The sequence below is a fragment of the Vespula pensylvanica genome, chromosome 20, assembly GCF_014466175.1.
Source record: "Vespula pensylvanica isolate Volc-1 chromosome 20, ASM1446617v1, whole genome shotgun sequence".
Classification (NCBI taxonomy): Eukaryota; Metazoa; Arthropoda; class Insecta; order Hymenoptera; family Vespidae; genus Vespula; species Vespula pensylvanica.
The window spans coordinates 2446156-2463336 of NC_057704.1; the positions used below are offsets into that span (position 1 = coordinate 2446156).

Here is a 17181-nt window from a genome sequence, read left to right on the forward strand (position 1 = left end):
TGACTCATTATATATCCAGCATTAATAGAAAAAAGTTGGAATTTTAATTATTATTTTGAAATAGTTCTACATTTTTTTTTATACTAATTTTGTATTTATTATTTATATCTTTATATTTATTTTCTTTTATTTTTTTTGTTTTAAATTTTATTTTTGTTTTTCTTTTTTACTTTACAAAATTATAATGACACTGAGATAAATGACATTGCCTTTGAATAAGTGAATGCAGTACTATGGCTGCAGACGTAAAATGGGTGATATTAAGTCTCTGACTCAGAGGCCTGAAATTAAAGAAATACGTTTACTAATATGAATTTGTTATATTTATTTAAATTGTCTGCATCCAGTGACAGTTTTAGAACATAGATGAGAGTATTGCAATATAGTTAAATCTAAGTATACAACATACTATTTAGATCTCTTGTGATACTGAAAATATACATTAAATGAGATTATATGTATAAGAAGAAATCGTTTTTCAAATACAATAATATTAACGAAATTTTTATTTTCCAAAGCAATGTATGAAAAAATATATCTTTTCATTACATATCATACATCTGCTTCATGAAAATGTAATTACTCTTTGTAAAAAATTGTTAACTCTAATAATACAGTAAGCCAATTTTACTTAATTATTTAAAATCTACTTACTTGTGCACAATTTAACTCAACGCCAAAACTATTTGTTTATATCATTCTTTTTTAAACTTTTTTGTACATCATTATTGAAAATAAAAACAGATAATAATAATAATCTGTATGGCTGTTGAGCATAATAATTAGTCATATCAGCTCGCTTCTTTAGAGAAATATCTCACTTCTGTGTCCGAAAACATCACTGACCGGATGATAAGAAAAAACTAACTTACACTAGGATCGCAGTCAGCACAATGCCAAGAATAGCCTCTTCTTTTAGGAGATTTTTTCACTGGAGGGTCTAAACACGTGAAGTGATAGCATTTTTTGCATTCGTCGCACCTACAAAGTACATAATATGTTAGAAACAATGAAATTAATATAAAAAATATTTGACTATATATGTAACGATAATTGATAATATAATATTAAATATAATAATAATAATAATAATAATAATAAAGTATTGTGAGTTTTTAGTACGATTACTAACATTACAAGATTTTGGCTGGTACCAGGTGTATCACAGACATTACACTGTGTAAGAAGATCTGCGTCTTTTCCCCTTTTTACATTTCCTGCTTGTAATCTGGTATTATTATTGACGTTACTATTACTAGATGTATTCATTGTAACAACATTTGTGGAAGGTGGTGGAAGTGGTGGTGGTAAAAGTTTAAGCGTTGGCGGCGGTGGTGTAATTTCTGTACTTGTTGATGTAGCGACAAACATTTGTGGGCTAGATTTGGAAGCTACATCTCCATCCGGTCGTGGAATTGGTTTTATCTTTGTCGAAAAAAAAAAAAAAGAAAAAGATATATAAATATATGTCAATAAAAGTATTTAATTACTTATCAGAAGCATAATGTTGTTATAGAGATCTAAATTTGTATACCTTTATAGTAATTCGTCTATGAACTTCTGGTTGTGCTTGTAAATCTGGATTTTCTATATCAAGACTTTTTCTTTTATGTTTTCGCTTCCTTTGCTTTACGCCAGTGATTGGATCAGGAGTATACCTTTTATGTTTTTCTCTATAATAATAATAATAATAATAATAATAATAATAATAATAATAATAATAATAATAATAAATCACGATATCTCATATTATATAAAATTTATAAAATAATGATGCAAAACAATATACCTTCGCCTTTTTTTTGCACTCCTTTGTGAAACAGATTCTGTACCATCTGCTGAAGCCACCATATATTCAGGGGATCCTTCTCTTGTTATAGTAATATTATTAGTACATTGTTGATTATGTGTTGATTCAGCTAGTTGAACTTCTTCTGTCATTGACGGTTGTGGACACATAGGTTTTATAGTTAGCTGTAAATTAGTTTCAACAAGTTTAATAGAACGTTAAGATAATATATATATATATATATATATATATATATATATATATATATTAACGATTTGGTTTAAATCAATCTTGTTTTAAAATAAATAATACCTTTGGTGTCGTCGGCGTATCAGGAACGGTAACGTTCGTTACATTGTTAAGTGGTGTAGATGCACTTTTAGATGTAGTTGGTGTAGTTGGTGTCATAGGTGCTTGGATTTCTTGAGGTGGCGTAGACGTTAAATTAGAATCATCCTTACAGTGCCTTAATTTACGAGGAGCCGAGGTATCTACACGTTCAACCTCCGATCCAGAAGATTCTTTATCGCATTCGGAACATTGCCTGTTTTAATAAAATCATAAATAATAGAACATTTCATTAAGTATATCAGATTTACTTTAGAATCATACACATACCATCCCATAAGTTTGGTTTTTTTAGGCATACGAGACAGAGGAGGACTTAAACACGACAAATGGTAATGAAGATGACACGTATCACATTTTGCAAGAAGATGTTGATTAGTAGATCTTCTACATATGCCACATTGGTGTCTCAAAGTCAATTCACTTTTATGATTTTGATCATGTGCTTGACTACTCAGTACTCTACCTTCACGTATACCTTCTGCTCCTTTTCCCACCGGTAGCGGAAAACCAACACCCATTTTTAATGCAGCTGCAGTTGGTACTCCTAATCCTGTACCTTAAATACAAACAGATTATCTTTTTCTCCAACTTATATTTTAATAATTTTCAATTAATTTGAAAAAATATACATTTAAAAATCATTTACCAAGTGTAGGTGCAATTCTTGGTTTGGCTAAATCTGCTATTAGGGGCAATGGTTTAACATAGCCGCTATTTCGCAGCATTTGATGATACATGTCAATTTTTTCTTTCAACGTTACATTTACTCTAATTTGTTCTTCGTTGTCTTTCATCACTTCATCGTATTTTCTATCTAATCTTTGTTGTTCATTTAATAATTGTGAATTAATGTCAAGAAGCTCCTGTAATCTTCTTTTCATTGATGTAACACGTAAATTGCGATCCAAGTAATATCCTATGAATTCCACGCTGAAGGCTGGAGGAATATGCCATTTTTTTCTTACATCCACTAAAGCTACAAGTTGCGCCTCTTGTGCTTCTAATGCTGCTGTATCAACGCCCATTAATTCAGCTTTTTTTGCCAACTGACGACATGCAGATGCAGACGTAGTTAAAAGACGAGGCATCTTTTGAGTCGGTACTGAAAATAATGATTGTTATTAATATCAAGAAGTATTGCAATGATCTAATATATTTATAATATACCCCAAGGAGGCGGACGAGATGCTTTATGGGCTAAATATTTATGTCTGTGCTTTGCTAATTTTCTTTGAATCCTGCGCTGTTCTTCTGTATCTAAATGGTTTGGTTGCTTTAAAAGTTGTTGTCGATATTGAGCACGTAATTGCAACGCTAACCAATTGCGTCTGCGTCTACGAACAAGAAGTTTATCAGAATGTAATTTACAATGTGCGTAAAATGGGTCAGCTTGATCCACTTCTTCACTATGTGCTTCAGATAATAAGCCTTCCCGCTGAGCACTGGAAATATTATACTTGTTAAGATTCCATGCTAGTGGTATAAATATTGATATTTAATATGTAAAATGCATCTTACCAAGTAACATGAAAGTATGTGTGACACATTCCAGCATCACATTCAATACAAACTCCGGTTCGAGCGAAACGTGCATCTTCACATAAAGAACATTGCTTTGCACCCCATTTGCTGTATGCCATCTCGAAAAGCGTTACACTTGATAGTCGATCCACCTAAGATAAATAGTATATATAGTTATAAGTTTTCTTCTTATATTATAAGTAATTTACCTCTCCAAAAGCTACGCCAGGTACGTAGAGAGCACAGACTAAATGAACCCATTTGCCTACATCAGTTTCTTTAAAAATTCCACCTTTATTAGGGCAAAGTTCGCATGATGGATCTTCAATGCCTGCACTACATGCTTCACAAAACCATGGAGCTGATTGACACAAAGAATCAGTACTGGAGAAACTCTCTACATCTGATACACCATAACATCCTGCAATATATTGATTGTTGAATATAATCTCTTGTTAATATATTAATTGGCTCTTATAAACTTGTATATATGAAAGTAACTATTTCTTTATATTTAAAAACATTATTAAAAAAGAATATTTTTAAGATCGTACTCAAAATTTACCTTCATGGACACTAACTCCACATCCATCACATTCAACTATTTCATTTATATCATCACTTCTATCACCGAGACAGCCACAACAAATAAGCATCTTGTTCAATTTTTCATCTAATGGTCCACCTTTTATAGCTTGCTGACGAGCTTGTTCTATGACGTCTCCTACAGTCAGACCAGTGTTCTCTTTTGTACTTAATAATGGATCAGCTAAAGAATCATCTGATTCTTCTGACCCATCTTCTTCTTCTTCTTCTTAAAAAAAAAAAATAAAATAAAAAAAAAATAAAAAAAAAATTATATATTATTACTTTTGTAATAATCAATGAAAGAATTGAATTAATTTTTAAGTTAATTAAGCAACCTTTTCCAATATCATTAGAATCTACTGAGTCATCGTCAGATTCTTCACAATGATCTTCGATTCTAAAATCACTATCATCAGAGCTTTCACCTAAATCAAAATCAAGTAATGATTGTTGTGCAGATCTAATAGGCTTTACTCTTCTTTTCTTTGGATCTCTTTCAACTGTAAAATAATAATACTATTATTTCTCTCTATACACAAATGTATAAGGATTATTAAAAAAGTAGATTTATATAAAAAAATAATGAATTATTATTATTATTATTATTATTATTATTATTATATATATAAAAACATTCAATATTCAATAATATGTTTAATACAAATTAATAAAGTAGTAGTAAAAACGTCAAAGGAAAGATACTAAGGTTATGTTCGTTGCTTATTAAAAAATAAAAATACATACAAGAACTGTTCATTGTATCTTAATTCCGATTTCTTAAATTTCTATATAAAGTACAACTAATTCGTATTAATATTGACTATAACATTTATATAGTTATGTTTCTCTTTTTTTAGAATTTTTGTTTTAATTACACTTGACTGTACGCGTAGCTATATCGTTCTCGATAGGACTCCTACCCGTCACTATGTGAAATTATCTCTCTCTACATATGCAATACGTGTTGTGTCATCGGCATATTGCGTTAAATTAATTTTAAAAGTAATTGTTAGATGTACTATGTATATATAATACATCAAACAAGTGCTATAAAATCGATCAAAACAACTCGATCTATTCATTCATACATTTTTTTTTATAAGGATTCATTATTATTTTCCAATCTTATTTACACGAGGCTTGAGTATTTCATAAAAAAAAAAAAAAAAAAAAAAAAAAAAGAGAGAGAGAGAAAAAGAAAGAAAAAAAATAGAAAAAAAAAGAAAAATGAAAAAGAACAGATAAATAAAATTTACATTCATTAATAGATGCAAAATGATTTTTGATTGAAGTTTAATCAAGTAAAGATAACAAATTTCTCTCTTCGTGTAACACCATTTTCATATACGTACAAGTCACGCGAGTGTTATATATGTATATAAAATTTATCGTTTTGTTGTAGAATGCTTATCGAGAGATTTACATTTATATCGCAAAATTAATATTTCAGATATGTATTATTTCCGAGTACTTCGATACAGAAATTATAAATTCGTATACAAATATATACATCATTCCCGATCGTTCATTCCGTAATATGACATTCAATGTTCGAAATATTAAACGAAAATAATATAAAAATATTTAATAGAAAATAATCGCGATTTTCTTATATACAGTTTTTGTGTACTTACTCATTGTTTTATATAAAAATCCTACGTCGTCTTCTTGAGACATACTTGGTCACAAAAACGGATCTTAAGTCTTCAAAATAATGCTTTTATCTCGATTTTCTCTTCTTCTTTTTTAATCACAATAAATACTTATATATATTCTGAGGTTGTTGACATTCGATAAATCCGACAAATCGTCTCATATCAGTTCACGTGAATTATTATGTCAATATTAAAATAGAATACAACGTAAGGAAGCTCCTTCTTCGATGGTACATGTTATCCTTTTGACGCTGTTGTAAGTATGAACTTCTGCTTCGGCTCTCATCGTCAAGTCGCCATATTAACTTTTGGAAAATCCTTTAAGCGGGATGTTCGAAAATACGAAGAAAATGAGAAAACGAATAAATGTATTCTAAATATAATTATGTCAATATTTTCATTAATAATTAATTAATTTTTTTCTAAATGGCAGAGAACTTTTCCGATAGAGACAAAAGTGTAAAAAATTAATAATCTTCTTTTTGTCTAGTTCTTCTATAATATCCTTTATTTTACTATTTTTCGAAAATAATATATAGAAACCTATGACATTTGGCAAAGCGAAATATACACGAAATGAATCATTTCTGTGAAGTAAGCGCATTGATCTCAATGGTACGAGTAATCCAACTACCCTTTTTCTTTTCTTTATAATCTATCGCTTGCTTCGCAAGTCAATCAACAAATAGGAATTTTTGCGACAATATGGCGGCCGGTTGATTACTCATATATAAAACATTAAAAATGTTTTTCATTGCTCACTAAGCATTTTTTATGATTTTTTCTTCTATAACATTATATCGTTCTAAAGGATCTCAAAAAAAACATTCTTAATATTTCTGTTTCAAATTGATTCTGTCCGAAATCATATAAATGATATTATTAATGAGCAATAGTATTATTTTGAAGAATCCCTAACCAATATTAATTATAGAATTATTGAATTGTTTTATAAATTTAATATATTTTCTATTTAATAAAACCTGCTACCGTTTGAGAATTTCTAAATATTATAAACAATTTATTGATGTTATATACGATTCGAGCAAGAAATAATGAACAGCCTTAAAACTCGTCGACTATTGGCTTATCATATATACTCGAAAGCCAATAAGAGAAACATTGGCGGGATATTAGCGTAGTAATATCGTTAATTACAAATCGTTTTATCGAGGTATATGATCGACGTATAATTTTGTTATGGCTGATGAAAATATGATTTTATAATTAATTAGTGTATTCCTATATTTCTATGAAGTTTATACAAACATAAATTAAACAATATTCTAATCTTGACGATTGCTGTATATTGAACATTGTGAACATTAAGGCTATTCATCATCTCTGGTTTTATAATGGTTTACATCAACAATAAATCCAAATGTAATTTTTTTGACCGAATTGAATAAACACGATCAAAGGAGGCTTTGACTTTTACGAATTTGCTACAAAGCTTTATATTTTTTCGAGAGAAAAAAATAAAGAAAAAAGAAAAGAAAATCGTGTAAATAATGTTTGGTTTGTTGCTATTTTCCTCCTCCCCTCTCCATGTAAAAAAGCACTGAAAGTTTTACTTTATAGATAATACGGAAATGAACTTATATTTTAATTTTTATTAAAATAATGTGTGTGTGTGTGTGTGTGTTGCACGTGTGTGTATGTGTATGTGTAGTAAGTATTCACTTATTCAATTATTATTTTTAACAAAATAATCGACAAAATTTTGTTTTGTTTATGTCGCAAATTTATATATTAATTATTATAATATGTATTAATTATATCTATTCTTTATGAATTATTGTAAAACAAATGCGTACCGGCGCTGCGTTCTATCTAGCACGGATCACTACGAGATGCACGCCACCATCAAAGAAGGATATAAATATGAGTGACTGTAAAGTGTGAGTTCTTTCAGCCTACTGACTGATACTTTACCTACACTAAACCGATTGTTAGGTTACGCATACAGTGGTCTAACCTACACAAGTTTATTCACCGATACGATAGACGCACGGTAGGGGAAGGTGTAAACCTATTGTGCCTGTAGTTTATATTTCCTCCACACCTGTCGCTAAAGTCACACACGTTTCGTAGGTGTAGAAGCTTCGTCTCTTTTACCGCAGATTTCAAGGGGCGCTACTATACGAAACTTATTTTTTACTAAAATTGTTGAAAATGATTTTTACGCCAACGATTAATCTAAACATAATTCTTATAAGATTTTGACGAACAACGTTTTAATTTAAAGACGAATATTTAAACGAGGAGTTGCTTTTTCGAATTTGTAAAAAAACAATTTTTTTTTTTTTTAAAATATCGTCACAAAAAATAATGTTTTTTCGAAAATAATTTATGAATGAAAGAAAGATTTTTTTCAAAATTTGGAAAAACCGATTTCTCGTATAAAACTTCGTTTTTTAAATAAAATCTTTTTTATTAAAATCTGATAAGCATTATAGCTGTATTCTCTGTTGGCGTAAACCATTATAAAAGGAGGGCTAGTGAAGTTATTTTTATTTTCGCAAAAGAATTATAAAAATGTAAAGCTTGAAAATTAATGTATTTATTAAATTGCTTTAACTAAGTTCTCTCTTCTTTTAATTATTAATATTGTAAAATATATATGTACATTTATATATATATAAATTGGACAAGGATAGGTATGAAGGATCGTAAACAAACCGGTCATGTTTCATTAGTTGTCTTTTCTTCGAACGGTCGATGTGGTTAGCACGTGTGATCTAAGATAATTTTTTATTTTAATAATATTATTTTTCAATATATAGACTTTATCAACGTTATCAACAAAATTATATTATACATTATAATTATTATTCTTAAAAAATGGTGAAAGAACAATTCAGAGAAACTGATGTCGCCCGAAAAATGTATGTATATTCATTTATCAAACGTTTCTGTCATTTACATATGTAGAGTTTTATTATCATTATTATATATATATATAATATTTATTATGATATACATTATGCATATATATTTGTATTACTAGATATGTTACTGTATAAAAGTTTGATAAGCAAATGATTTTTAATTTTGTTACTATTTTATTAGATCACATGTATCTTTTGGGGTGGATAGTCGCTATAACATGGAAAGACAAGCTCATATCCATGTTGTTGCTAAAAATTTATACAGTCAAGATAGTCAACATACTCCTGTACAATATGGTGTTCTTGACAAACGCATGGTACGTAAAAATTAAGGTTATATTTATAAGATATAACAGTGATGATACATTATACTTTTAAGTTATTAATCTATTATCTTCATAGGGTACTTGTTCTAATGCAAATAATTGTGGATCTTGTGGGAAATCTTTGAACGAATGTATTGGTCATTTTGGATATATCGATTTAGAGTTACCAGTTTTTCATGTTGGCTATTTTAGAGCTATTATTGGTATTCTTCAAAGTATTTGTAAGGTGATATATAAACGTATGATTCTGTTGATAATGATATGATTTAGTAATATTTATATATAATTTATAATGTATATTTTTAATTCATAGAAATGTTCCCATGTAATGCTTTCCAATATAGATAAAAAACGATATTTATCTAAAGTTCTTAATCCCAATTTGGGATATCTCACGCGTAAAGCTTTAAGAAAACAGATTTTAGAAAAAGCCAAAAAGACTACAACTTGTCAAAATTGTGGTGAGCTCAATGGTACTGTAAAAAAAGCTGGATTACTTAAAATAGTTCATGAGAAATACAGAGCGAAGAAAAAAGCTGATACTATTGTTCAAGAAAAATTAGCTGAGTACAGCAATGTACTTGAAAATAATAAAGAATTAGATGGGATACTTCAAAATGGAATTGTCAACGTATTAAATCCCTTAGAGGTAAGATCTCACAATGTTTCAATGAAACTTACAAGAATATAAATTTCTAGAAATTATAATATAATTGTAGGTTCAAGGTATTTTGGAAAGAATACCAGCAAACGATATTCCTCTTTTACTGATGAATTATGAATGTGCTTTACCAAAAGATTTGATATTAACGAGAATACCTGTACCACCAATTTGTATTAGACCAAGTGTCGTATCAGATTTGAAAGCAGGCACAAATGAAGATCATCTTACTATGAAATTATCAGAAATTGTTTTTATTAATGATGTTATACAAAAACATAGACAAAGTGGTGCCAAAGTGCAAATGTATAATGAGGATTGGGAATTTTTACAATTACATTGTGCTCTTTATATTAATAGTGAAATGTCAGGAATACCATTGAATATGCAAGTGAGTATTATTGTTAAAATTAAATCAATGTTAGGAAGATCAATAATTATTACGAAATGTATATTATAGCCAAAAAAATCCGGCAGAGGATTGGTTCAAAGATTAAAAGGAAAACAGGGACGTTTTCGAGGTAATTTATCTGGAAAACGTGTGGATTTTTCTAGTCGTACTGTGATCTCACCAGATCCTAATCTTAGAATAGAACAAGTAAGTTTTGTTTCATATGCAACTAAAAATTGATTTTATAAATTGAAATGAATTCAAATTAAATTTCACAGTAATAATCTTTTTATAATAACTAAACTTTTGTAGGTGGGTGTACCTATTCATGTTGCAAAGATATTAACATACCCAGAGAGAGTTAATCCATCAAATATAGAATTAATGCGAAAGTTAGTCAAAAATGGGCCTGATGTACATCCCGGTGCAAATTTCGTACAGCAGGGAAAGACCCAATTTAGAAAATTCCTTCGCTATGGTAATCGTCAAAAGATAGCTCAAGATCTACAAGTAATAATCTAATTTCATTTCAGAAATTATTTATAGTTCCTCATATTTTACAAGTTGTCATATTCTATTTATACAAATTTTAGTTTGGAGACATTGTTGAGAGACATCTTAGGGATGATGATGTAGTTTTATTTAATCGGCAACCTTCGTTACACAAATTGAGTATAATGGCACATAAAGCAAAAGTATTAGACCACAGAACATTCAGATTTAACGAATGTGTTTGTACTCCTTATAATGCAGATTTTGATGGGGATGAAATGAATCTTCATTTACCTCAAACAGAAGAAGCAAGAGCAGAAGCTTTGATATTAATGGGGGTAATGTAGATAAATTAATAATTAATTAATTGAATAATGTGGAAAGTATTTGATCAATATGTGATAATTAATAATTATTATAATTAGAATAAATCTAACTTGGTCACACCCCGCAATGGAGAGCTATTAATAGCAGCAACACAGGATTTTATTACTGGTGGATATCTTTTAACACAAAAAGATATGTTTTTAAATAAAGCACAAGCATCTCAATTGGCAAGTTGTCTACTAGCAGGTTCAGATGCTAATATGCACATAGATTTTCCTAAACCTACAATTCTGAAACCACTTCAATTATGGACAGGTAAACAAATTTTTAGTTTAATTATGCGGCCCAATGAAGCTTGTCCAGTGAAAGCGAATTTAAAGACAAAGGGTAGAGCTTATACTAGTAATGAAGAATTATGTATTAATGATTCATGTAAGTAAGACTTATATACATATTTTTTATTTTGTATTATTAATAAAATAATTTATTATATAAATGAAGTAATATATTGCAGATGTTATTATTCGAAACTCACAGCTATTAGCAGGTTCCATGGATAAATCTACATTAGGATCTGGTTCAAAACAAAATATCTTTTATATTCTCTTTCGTGATTGGGGTGAAGATATTGCTGCAACAGCAATGTGGAGACTGGCTAGAGTAGCAAGTTATTTTCTTATGAATAGAGGCTTCTCTATTGGTATTGGAGATGTTACACCAGGTCAAGGTCTTCTCAGAGCTAAACAAGAACTTTTAAATGCTGGGTAATTGTGGATTTCTGTTGTATGAAAATTTAGAAAATAATTATTATCAATACATCATTTTTTTTTTTTTTCAGTTATTCTAAGTGTACAGAATATATTCAACGAATGGAAGAAGGACGTTTAGCTTGTCAACCTGGTTGTACGGAAGAAGAAACTTTAGAGGCAATGATATTGAAAGAACTTTCTGTTATACGTGATCATGCTGGTAAATCCTGTTTAAAAGAGCTTCATCCTAGTAATAGTCCATTAATTATGGCATTATCTGGCAGTAAGGGTAGTTTTATCAATATCTCACAAATGATAGGTATGTCTTTATAGAATCCAATTTTCATATTGAACTTTTTATATAATCTAAAATATTTATTATTATTATATTAAACTTTGTAGCTTGTGTTGGTCAACAAGCTATTAGTGGTCACAGAGTTCCAAATGGTTTCGAAGATCGGGCGTTACCTCATTTTGAAAGACGTTCTAAAATTCCAGCAGCTAAAGGTTTTGTAGAAAATTCATTCTACTCAGGACTTACTCCTACTGAATTCTTTTTCCATACGATGGGTGGGAGAGAAGGTCTTGTAGATACAGCTGTAAAAACTGCAGAAACAGGATATATGCAAAGAAGATTAGTCAAGAGTTTAGAAGATTTGTGCCTTCATTATGATATGACAGTACGAAATGCAGTAGGAGATATAGTGCAAGAAATTTATGGTGGTGACGCATTGGATCCAACATATATGGAAGGTGAAAAAACTGTCTGATTGTTTCTTTTTTTATATCGATAATATTAAGAGATTTTTTCATCTTTGAACTTTCGTAGGAAAGGACTGTCCAGTAGATTACAAAAGAGTTCTTGATCACGTACAAGCTAAGTCTCCATATAAAGAGGAGGAACCATTAGATGGTCCTAGCGTGATTAAAGCTACGAATGAATTGTTAAATTCCGAAGAGTATGAGTGTCTCAGTGACGAATTTAAACAAGAATTAGCGTAAGGAATATTACGACAATATTATTTAATAATTATATTAACAATTTACTTTATTAAAATTATATTTTAAACAGCACATTCCTGAAATCTGTTGCGCGTAAAATAGCTCGTTATCGACAAAATATTAAGACAAATTCACCTGTATTGTCGCATCTTGAGCGACTTACTGTATCTCAGTTAGTGGAATTTATTCACACTTGCAAAGAAAAATATATGAGAGCTAAGATAGAACCTGGTACAGCGGTAGGTGCACTTGCAGCACAAAGTATAGGAGAACCAGGAACACAGTTAACACTCAAAACTTTCCATTTTGCTGGTGTAGCATCAATGAATATTACACAAGGTGTACCACGTATTAAAGAGATTATAAATGCAAATCCAAGAATTAGTACTCCTATTATTACAGCAGCTTTAGTAAGTAATGTTTTTTTTTTTCATTAAACTGTTTATAATTATCACGTTAATATTATTACAATTGTTTATGTATTTATGTATTAACAGGAGAATGATACGGATCCTGAATTTGCAAGGCGTGTGAAAGGTAGAATAGAGAAAACTACTTTGGGAGAAGTAACTCAATATATCGAGGAAGTGTATTTGCCGGATGATTGTTTCCTTCTGATTAAATTAGATATAGATAGAATAAAATTATTAAAACTAGAAGTAGATGTTAATTCAATACATTATTCGTAAGTATAATTATTTGTGTAATTGTATTAAAAACAATTAATATCATTGATGATTTTACAGAATTTGTACTTCAAAATTAAAACTGAATCCAAAATTCGTGACTGTCAGAAGTGATTCTATTATCACTATCAGTCCTAATAAGCAAAAAAGTAGTTTAAATTATGCACTTACTCACTTAAAAGAGATAGTGCCTAATATTGTAATTAAGGTAATTATATATGTATATATGTATGCATGTATGTACATATATATGATGATAAGGAATTTCTATTTGAATATTACTTTATATATCTACGATAATATTTAGGGATTACCATCGATATCTAGAGCTGTAATACATAACGACGATTCAGGTGGTAAAACAAAATACAAATTTTTCGTTGAAGGAGATAATATGAGAGAAGTGATGGCAACAACAGGAGTTTTAGGCACCAAAACCACATCTAATAATACAATTGAAGTATGTCATATTTCAATATCATATGAATTTGATAAAATTTAACAGTGTATAAAGATAAATTATATTTATTATATTAACGTGTATAGGTATTTAAAACTCTTGGTATTGAAGCAGCAAGAGCAACGATTATGAATGAAATCAAGTTAGTAATGGAGAATCATGGTATGAGTATTGATAGGCGTCATGCCATGCTTGTTGCAGATTTAATGACAAGTAGGGGTGAAGTACTTGGAATCACAAGACAAGGTTTGGCAAAGATTAAAGAATCTGTTTTAAATTTAGCATCAGTAAGTAAAATATTTTATGTATTAAGCCCTAACATTAATCTTCTAATTACTATATATATATATATATTTCTTTTTTCTCAGTTCGAAAAAACAGCAGACCATTTATTCGATGCAGCTTACTATGGTCAAAAAGATATTATTTGTGGTGTATCTGAATCCATTATAATGGGTATTCCAGTTCCAGTAGGAACAGGAATTTTCAAATTATTACACAAATATCCTTTTCATATTAATATTTTAATAAAATACGTTTATATATATCCATATTTTTCAATATCAGTTATATATAATGTGAATATATTTTATAAAGTTATTTTCCTTATTAATTAAATACAGCAGATAAAGAGGAACCAAAAAAACGAGAGTTAATATTTGATGACGCCAGATTTCATAAGAAGACTCCAAAAAGTGCAGCAGTATAAAAATATATAAATTGTTATATTTTTAATAATAAAAAGTTATTTAATGTTAAAAAAAGAATAATTCTTTCATTATAAATTTTGTAAATTGTATATTTTAGAGAAAGTTTTGAAATATTCACTTCGGTATGTGGATTATTTAAATTCATTAAAATGATATGTGTACTCTACATGGAATTTTATGTGAATTTTTTTATTATATATGATTAGATAAACCTGGTTCAAAATTAATACAGGATTATACTATAAGAATGAAATGTGTCTTTTTTTTGTATTTTTTGGTATGTGTATTTGCAAAAAAAAAGAAAAAAAGGAATAAAAAAAACTAATTTAATATCTTAATAATTATATTATAATGGGACTAATTGTTTATTAAGACCAATAAATTAGATCTTCATACAAAAGATTAATATGAAATATTTATTAAGGTTATTTTTCCATTACTACTGGTTTTATATGGTAAAAAATTATAAAATATTTTAATTAACAAAGAAATATTTATTTAATAATTCTTTTTATAAACTATAAGATTGAATTTATTTTAAATTATTTTCAGTTATTTTTTATATAGTTGACCAACATTGTAAAAAAAAAAAAATGACGAACGACAAGCTTTAGTATGTGTGTGTATGTGTGTACGTGTGTAGGAGAGAAATTTGAATTAGTAAGTAAAAAACTTATTTAATTTCACGTTACTAATTAATAAACTTTTAATGGTTTTTTGGCGTTTAGATTTTGTATGAAGTGATATTCCTTAATTATAAATACAAATTAATAAATTAATACATATATATGTATATATATAATCGCAATGATATACGAAAAATGACGCACTGCGCATATGTGCTGTTCATTTCGACGCAACCAATCAACGCTCTTTCGAATTTGGGTGCTGATAGAGATCGTAACGAAACTTCGTCATCGGCTTAATTACAGGTAATTAGCATATATTTCCTAACGTAAATCATCTCCCAATATACTAATCGAATTCTCAAATAAATAATTTCCGATTGATATTGTTAACGAATACTAATAACGTCGATAATAAAAAATATTCGTATGGAAAATAATTGCGTGCGAACGTTTTCCTTACATTTTTTTTTCATGTTTTTGAGCTTTATTTCTACAAGTATCGAATTTCAATGATTAATTTTCATAGTTTGGACTAATAAAGTATCCATTTAGACAATTTTTACATTTCTATATCATATTTTTAATATTTCGATATTTTCGTATAATAAATCGAAAACTTATAAGCTTCGCGGGGGTCCATTGTATAGATGGCGTATTGCGTATGCATGAGGTCCACTTAATTTTCTTGCTGTTGGTCAACCTGCCATTTTGAATTACATTGTGGTACTGATTGCAGTGGAGCTTCACCGTCTCGTTAATTACAGGTAATTACTATATATTTTCTAACGTACATCTTCATTTTATACATCAATCGATTGCCGAAAACACGATTTTCACGTGTGAATGTTCGCAATGTGTAACATCGTCTCGTTTAAAAGATATCTGCGAAAATAAAATTGGCGTCTCGGCGACCTCTGGGGACGCCTTCTATTTCGAATTTGCTGTTTATATTTTCGCGCTACCAATACTTCTTTCTCTTTTATTAACGATGCTTTAGTTAATAATCTTTCGTTAATTCGCATCGCGTTCGACTGTATTTCGTCTTATATACAAGTTTCATATATCTATATATACATATAAATACGTAAAAATATACATATACAAATATACATACTTTTACGAACATAAGCACCATACACACACACACACACACACACACACATATATGTGCACGCAATTAATTCTGTACTACACGTTAGTCTATTTCTTTTTACATAAATACAATCAAAGAGAAAGAAAGAGAGAGAGAGAGACAGAGACAGAGAGACAGAGAAGCGAGAGAAAGAGAATGAAAGAAAGAGATAACATTACGATATATATATTCAAAGTTCCCCCACCAATTGTAAAGACATTTCTTATTTACGAATTTCCAGTATTTCACAAGTAACGAAACAAAAAACGATCGAGCGATAAAGTTACAGGTATACACATACGCATATATACACATCGAGTAACAAAGCGTGTACTCACATATACATACACACATACACACATCGAGCAATACAGCGTGTATACACATATATACAAAGAGTAGTACAGCGTGTACACCTCATACACGTGTATGTATATATACGTTTACTATTCGTATACGTTATACTACGTTGTTTATAAGTATCGACTAAAGCATATGTATATAAACAATCAAAGGACAATCGAGTTCGCCTTTGGCACGACTTTCTCCGTCTCATCTTTATTAACGAATTACACAGTTCTTCTTCGTATTAGTAGCTTTGCAGACGTGTTCGGACCTGCTCCTATTTCCTTAATTCCGACTCATTTAATTTCTTGATCCGTTCTATCGCGATATTATTACAAATTTACACGGTTTATTATATCCGAAATTTGCAATATTTTCAACAATTTCTTACTATAAGAATAATATTAATAATCTTTCTTTATTCTTCTGTTTCAGAACATCATTGCAACCGTGCTCGTAGCGCAATGATCGAGTGT

At 29.2% G+C, this 17181-nt stretch overlaps 2 protein-coding genes across 4 annotated transcripts; one reads left to right on the forward strand and one right to left on the reverse strand.

Annotated features, from left to right (window-relative positions):
* Nucleotides 1-105: 105 nt before the first annotated feature.
* LOC122636086 (PHD finger protein 14) lies at nucleotides 106-7865 on the reverse strand. 3 transcript variants are annotated; one of them, XM_043826965.1, is made up of 15 exons: nucleotides 7722-7865; nucleotides 5884-6222; nucleotides 4585-4749; nucleotides 4227-4466; nucleotides 3871-4082; nucleotides 3659-3813; nucleotides 3308-3582; nucleotides 2787-3242; nucleotides 2408-2696; nucleotides 2102-2333; nucleotides 1790-1974; nucleotides 1535-1673; nucleotides 1133-1425; nucleotides 873-981; nucleotides 106-281 (listed from the first exon to the last, which is right to left on the reverse strand). In XM_043826965.1, the coding sequence occupies exons 2-15, from the start codon at nucleotides 5924-5926 to the stop codon at nucleotides 261-263; spliced, it is 2814 nt and encodes a 937-aa protein (XP_043682900.1). In that variant the 5' UTR covers nucleotides 5927-6222; nucleotides 7722-7865; the 3' UTR covers nucleotides 106-260. The 3 variants fall into 3 exon arrangements, with proteins under 3 accessions (XP_043682900.1, XP_043682899.1, XP_043682901.1); XM_043826964.1 differs by having other exon boundaries at nucleotides 4227-4469; nucleotides 7722-7864; XM_043826966.1 differs by lacking the exons at nucleotides 5884-6222; nucleotides 7722-7865 and adding an exon at nucleotides 4994-5181 and having other exon boundaries at nucleotides 4227-4469.
* A 716-nt stretch (nucleotides 7866-8581) lies between these two features.
* On the forward strand, nucleotides 8582-14695 carry LOC122636020 (DNA-directed RNA polymerase III subunit RPC1). Its single transcript, XM_043826824.1, has 20 exons — nucleotides 8582-8792; nucleotides 8977-9112; nucleotides 9198-9347; nucleotides 9435-9770; nucleotides 9841-10173; nucleotides 10243-10380; nucleotides 10486-10683; nucleotides 10767-11003; nucleotides 11091-11424; nucleotides 11507-11756; nucleotides 11831-12060; nucleotides 12144-12494; nucleotides 12571-12739; nucleotides 12814-13153; nucleotides 13241-13428; nucleotides 13490-13637; nucleotides 13737-13889; nucleotides 13976-14176; nucleotides 14258-14391; nucleotides 14511-14695. The coding sequence occupies exons 1-20, from the start codon at nucleotides 8749-8751 to the stop codon at nucleotides 14596-14598; spliced, it is 4158 nt and encodes a 1385-aa protein (XP_043682759.1). The 5' UTR covers nucleotides 8582-8748; the 3' UTR covers nucleotides 14599-14695.
* The last annotated feature ends 2486 nt before the right edge of the window (nucleotides 14696-17181 follow it).